Below are 5,555 nucleotides of genomic sequence, written 5' to 3' on the forward strand. Positions count from 1 at the left end.
TTTTATTTTTACCTTTGATCTGACATATGCTAAAGCGTCCATAAGTAGCAGTAGGCTGCTGTCTGAGCTGAATGGAGAGCTACTAGTGCGCTGAATAATGAGGCTCTGGTATCCAAAATGTTGCATGTGGGATATCCCCAGGGAGATGTTGGCAGTTTTAAACTCTGAAGTCTTTGGGTAATATGTCATAATGGTAATCAGAGCTTCCATGTTGGTATTGATAGTAGTAAGGGAACAGGTCTGCGTTTAGTGTTGTGTAGGCTGATCCATGTGCACCACTGAAAAAAGATAGAAACTGCTTTCACGTGTTTGCTTGTGCAGTGTTCCCTGGGGGTTACTCAAAGTGTAGTAGTACTGAGACTGTTCCTGAAAAACAAGGTTTTGTAATTGTATTCCAGCTGCTGTAACTACAGAATTTGTTGATGTATATTGAACGTGGCTTCCTTCTTATTAAATACTTTGTCTCATTAGTACCAAAGTACTTTGTGGATTTTAATAGAATTTTTTTAAAAAAGAATGCTTGTGTTGCAACATTTCATTAAGGACAGTTTCATTTGAATGTCAGTAGATCATAGAGAGCATGTGTCTGCTCATAAATTACATTTAAATATTTTTCTGAATATGTGCTATGTTGTGTGGGGTGTACTTGAGGGGAGGATATAATTTACTGAAGAGGACAGCAAAGATTGCACAGCTTCTTATAGATTTATTCAGTCAAGATAGAACTTCTAGAGACCTAGAATTTTATTTTTTTTGTTTTGCCTTTTATATGTGGTGTTTAGTGTTGGTTTTTATCTGCCTGTAAGTAGCTCACTTATACTTGTAAAACAGTAGTTTTGCTGTATAGTGACATCTTGCCTTAGTGTTGACAGGACAGAGAAATAGAGATTCTGTTGTTGCTTCCATATGAGAGTTTAGAGATTGAAAACTCTTCTGGCTGGTGTTGCTCCTGAGTCTGAAGAAGAGGTTTTCCAGCTCTTTCAGGGCTCTAGATGGCTGCTACCACTATTCCCTTCTGCCAGACATCACAAGTATCAGAAGGCTGCAAATTGTACTGCTGAATGATGTCTTTTTGTGTCTAGGCATGTGTGCATATGTGGCATGTGTTATTTTTCATCTCTACCTCTTGTCTGGTAGATATTTCCTTTTGCTTTGCTGAAAGAAAGGTCCTAAAGGAAAATTGAAATTATAGGCTTATATGAATTATACTTTCTGCATGCTTTAGTTAGTGTTGTTTTAAAAAAGCTGATGGTGCTATCTCCTTTTGTAGTATCTGCAGTTTGAAACTGTAAGGTTGCTTATATGGGGTTGTTTTCTGTCCTTAGAATTTCACAGACGACACGCAGTAGATGTCTTGAAGTGCATTAAGTAAAATTCTGTCTCTTCTAAGTGCATGCTTTATTAGTTGTAGAAGCTAGCATACGATAATGCCTGTCCTTTGCATTGTCAAACAGATGGCGTGGAATTTGTGTCCCAACGATAGACCTTCCTTGCGCTAACTGAATTGTTACTCCTTTGTAGCAGAGAGGAGGAGAGAAACATTCAAGACAAGCATTGTTTATCCTATTGTAGCTTATAAGATTAAAATGCTTTTCCACTGAGTGGTGCTAGCTAATGTTAAACTTATGTTCATATGCATAAATTACTTGCTCCTTGATGTCTTAGTCTTGACTGTCACACATGCTTAAGCTCGTATAATAGGATTTTTCAAATTATTTTTGTGCATGTCTATGAAAAACATTTGTTGATAAAAAATAAATTGTATTAAATAAGTAACAATGATGCTTTGCTTCAGAGTAAATGTCTGGACAAGTATATTTGCAATGAAATTGTCAAGAGAGAAAATTTGCATGTTTAGCTAAAGCTATGTAATAAATAGTTTATAGATCAGAAGTTTCAGCTTTTCTTGTTTGAGAAATAAAAGCATGCTCCATGGCATGTGCAGTATTTTGTCCTTTTTTTTTTTCCCCACCCCCGCCAGGTGCTTGGGTAAGCCGTGGGCTAGGAATGGTAAAGGAAGCAGATGGTCAGTTAGTGTGGACATACATTGCTCAACACTTGGGCTACTGGATAGCGGCTCCACTGCCTGGAACAAGAGGTATTGCAAACAACTGGAAAATAAATTACTGAATAACCCAAGTAACAGAGTGTGATAAGGCTGTCAGTTTGATTGCTTCATTTAACAACAGAAAGGGAAAAATGGCATACAGCTTCAACAGTTGGATTACTTTTGTTTGAATCCTGGTAGTATGCCTTTGTGCATATAATAATTTCCTCAAACCTCAAATGCTATAGAGGGAGAAGTCCAGACTGTATTTGAACTTAAATGTTTATACTATTGCCATCTTTTGAAAGAAGCTTGCAATGGAACAGTTGACAATGGAGATCTAAAAATCAGTGGGACTGTATCCCGTACTGTTGAGGATCATGTACGACAGGAGGAAATACAACAAGAAAATTAATCTTGGGTAAAACAGTCCCAGCGGATTCTGTTTTATGTAGACTTGCTGCATGTTTAGCAAATTCATATGAAGGAATTTTGGGAGAAATACGATGTCAAAATTTAAGAACAGATAGCACTTTCTGACAGAAGCACTAGATGGAAAATGTAGACCATGTTTCTGAGTCAGTCTGGATAACTAATCCAAGTGTAATTTGAGTGGAATTGAATAGGTGTCATGGTAAGGCTTTAGTCCCTGAGATGAACCTTTGAAGACCCATTATATTGTAACCACTGTTTGTATATTTTGTAGTTTGCTGAAATAGCAAAGTGAAAAGGGAACGATGAATGTAGTGCCATAGGAACACAAAATCACTGGAAAAGTACTGTTTAATTTATTAGTTACAGCTCTGCATATCAAGCAGAATTACTTGTTTTTGAGAACTAATTCGTGCCTGGTTTTGTTTGACAATCTAGAATCCATTATTAGTGCGGTTTCCAAGGACATAACAGCCTATCACACAGTGTTCCTTACAGCCATACTTGGAGGTACTGTTGTCATTATCATTGGATTTTTTGCTGTTCTTCTTTGTTACTGCAGGTAAGGAAAAAAATAGCTCTAATAAGCTCAGCATGAATGGAATTTAAAGTTCATAAAACAGTCTTTTGAAGTTGAGACTTGTTTCCTTAGCTAAATTATAATGTGTAGCTTAATATTTCCTTAAAAGTTAGTTATTACAGAATTTCATTTTAAAATGTCACATTACACTACAACTTCTTAACCAAAACCTAACGTTCAGCTCTGGTAGTCAACAGTCTAGTATTTCCTAGTATGCTCTGCAGTCACCTTGCATCTCTTTTGCATAGGGATAAATGTGGTCGGACACAAAAGAAGGAAAAGAATACAACTAAGTTGGAGGTCATAAAAAAAGACCAGACAACATCAACAACTCACATAAATCACATCAATGCTGTCAAAGGGTCTTTAAAGTTGGAAGATAAGTCACAGTTATATATACCGAAGATGTCTTCATACAGCCCTCAAAGAAAGATGTCCATAGACACGGAAGATGGAAAATCTCGAGACAATTTTAAAATCTACACAGAAGATGCTTCTTATCGGTCATCTTGCCAAACTGGTCAGTCAAGAAATTCAGTCCATTCATTGGAGCCCAATGCTGGAGTTAGGCACTTAGAGCAGCCAAAGCATAGTAACAGTACTGTCTCCCAGGTTCCTAGGGACGTTCAAGACCAAAACAGATACCTTTCAGTGAAAGAGGAGATGTATGGGCTTTCCCATATCCCAGAACACCTAATGCATATTTACAATCAACCTATTACTATTCTACAAACCTCTGACCTTTTCCATTCCCCAGAACAATTGCATCCTGCTAAATCAGCAACTTTGCCAAGAAAAGGGCAATTAGTATATAGCCCTATGATGGAACCCATGAATCGTGACAGTTACATGCAAACGTTACCAAAAATGCCAGTGCACTCTCATCCACAGCCTTCTGTTGGCAAAGATGAAAACAGTACATTAGACAGTGAAGAGGGCTTACCTTCTCAAATGTCAAACTGGGGCCGGTATACTAATAGCTTACTGGAATCTGTCTCTGTTCCTGGGACGTTGAATGAAGCTGTTGTAATGACTCCGTTTTCATCTGAACTTCAAGGTATTTCAGAACAAACATTACTGGAACTGTCTAAAGGAAAACCATCTCCGCACCCTCGAGCATGGTTTGTGTCCCTGGATGGAAAGCCGATTGCTCAAGTAAGGCATTCTTTCATAGATCTGAAAAAGGGCAGAAAAACAGAGAGTAATGATACCAGTCTGGACTCTGGTGTGGACATGAATGAGCATCATCCTAGTAGGAAACTGGAGAGAGAGAAAACTTTTGTAAAAAATATGCCTCATTCCAAGATCCTTTACTTGGAAGATCTGGATCTGGGTAGCAGTGAAAGTGGGACCGCTGTTTGCACCCCAGAGGACCAGGCTGTGAGGCACATTCTGGATGGAGGGAACGGGCAAGTCATAGAACAGCACAATGAAGAAGATCTAAGAAAAACTGTGTCAGGAAGTCATGAATCTGGTATCCCTTCTGCTAAAAAAAGGGGTCGACCGTCTATCACAAAAAGAGATAGCAAAACCAATATCTGGAAGAAAAGAGAGGAAAGGCCGCTTATTCCTATAAATTAAAACACAATGTGCTCTGTGTTGTTGCTCTCCCTGCTGGCTATTGACCTGCTTGTCTGCAGTGTTGGGTTTACAAGGGAAACGTTGTTTTCCAGTATCAAGACGAGTTACTTTTTTTTTTAATACACAGATTCAGTTACTGAACTTCAACTGGGCAATTGATATTCAATGTGAATTGAAAACAGGGAAATGCTATTTTTAAAATTTTCCAGTTCCTAATTTTGCTTGCAGTATAGGGAAGGCCCACATTTTAGTTTGTCATTCTTGGACGCACCTCTGGGAATGCATGGTGAGAAACGTAGGCACATCTTTTAATTTTCTTGTACCTGTTGCTAATGTATTGGTGGAGTGGTTAAAGCATTCCTCGGCCTTGTTCCTAGTCAGTGTGACCATCTGTACAGTATTTTACATGTGAACTTTTCTAGGGATCTGTTACTATTTCTTTGTATGATGCAAAATGTTTTGTCAGTTAGCCCTACAACACCAGCAAATGAGCTCTGTTGGATTTATCAGCAGAGCTGCATAGCATTACTGCCCTTCCTGTGTGCCCATCCATGTGCAAATGGTTACCATTCCATATAGCAGTGGCAGAACGGGGAAGTGTACAAGCTCTGTGACCGCTGCAGTTTGTGGTCCTTGCTGTCTTAAGATGTTGCCAGTCTGCTTTGTTTTAATCTGCTTTGTTATGAACTGTGGACATTGAAGATTGTCATCTGCTATGAAGTGTCCACACCCAGCAGAAAAGGACTGGTTCCAGTAGCATTTGAGCCTGCTGCTACGTCTGATCCCAGTGTTTTGGTTTGACTTCGCTGTCAGTTAAAATCTTCTCTTCTGCATGCTGTTGGGCCAGTTGTGGTGCACAACGTAGTCTTGAATCTCTGCAGATTTGTAAGTTAGAGTCTGGCCCATAATGAAAAA

General features: G+C 38.8%; 1 protein-coding gene across 1 annotated transcript; it reads left to right on the top strand.

Annotated features, from left to right (window-relative positions):
• Window positions 1-1,932: 1,932 nt before the first annotated feature.
• FAM171B (family with sequence similarity 171, member B) lies at window positions 1,933-4,755 on the top strand. Its single transcript, XM_010188282.1, has 3 exons — window positions 1,933-2,098; window positions 2,918-3,041; window positions 3,308-4,755. Exons 1-3 carry the CDS (start codon window positions 1,933-1,935, stop codon window positions 4,638-4,640), a joined length of 1,623 nt encoding a protein of 540 aa, XP_010186584.1. The 3' UTR covers window positions 4,641-4,755.
• Window positions 4,756-5,555: the final 800 nt, after the last annotated feature.

The sequence above is a fragment of the Mesitornis unicolor genome, unplaced genomic scaffold, assembly GCF_000695765.1.
Source record: "Mesitornis unicolor isolate BGI_N332 unplaced genomic scaffold, ASM69576v1 scaffold15067, whole genome shotgun sequence".
NCBI lineage: Eukaryota > Metazoa > Chordata > Aves > Mesitornithiformes > Mesitornithidae > Mesitornis > Mesitornis unicolor.

Excerpts from the sequence above, each read along its gene's own strand:
- FAM171B (XM_010188282.1), top strand. The coding sequence starts at position 1,933 with ATGGCATGTGCAGTATTTTGTCCTTTTTTTTTTTCCCCACCCCCGCCA. Across the intron at positions 2,099-2,917 it reads TCCACTGCCTGGAACAAGAG|AATCCATTATTAGTGCGGTT; the intron begins GTATTGCAAACA and ends TTGACAATCTAG. Across the intron at positions 3,042-3,307 it reads GTTCTTCTTTGTTACTGCAG|GGATAAATGTGGTCGGACAC; the intron begins GTAAGGAAAAAA and ends TCTTTTGCATAG.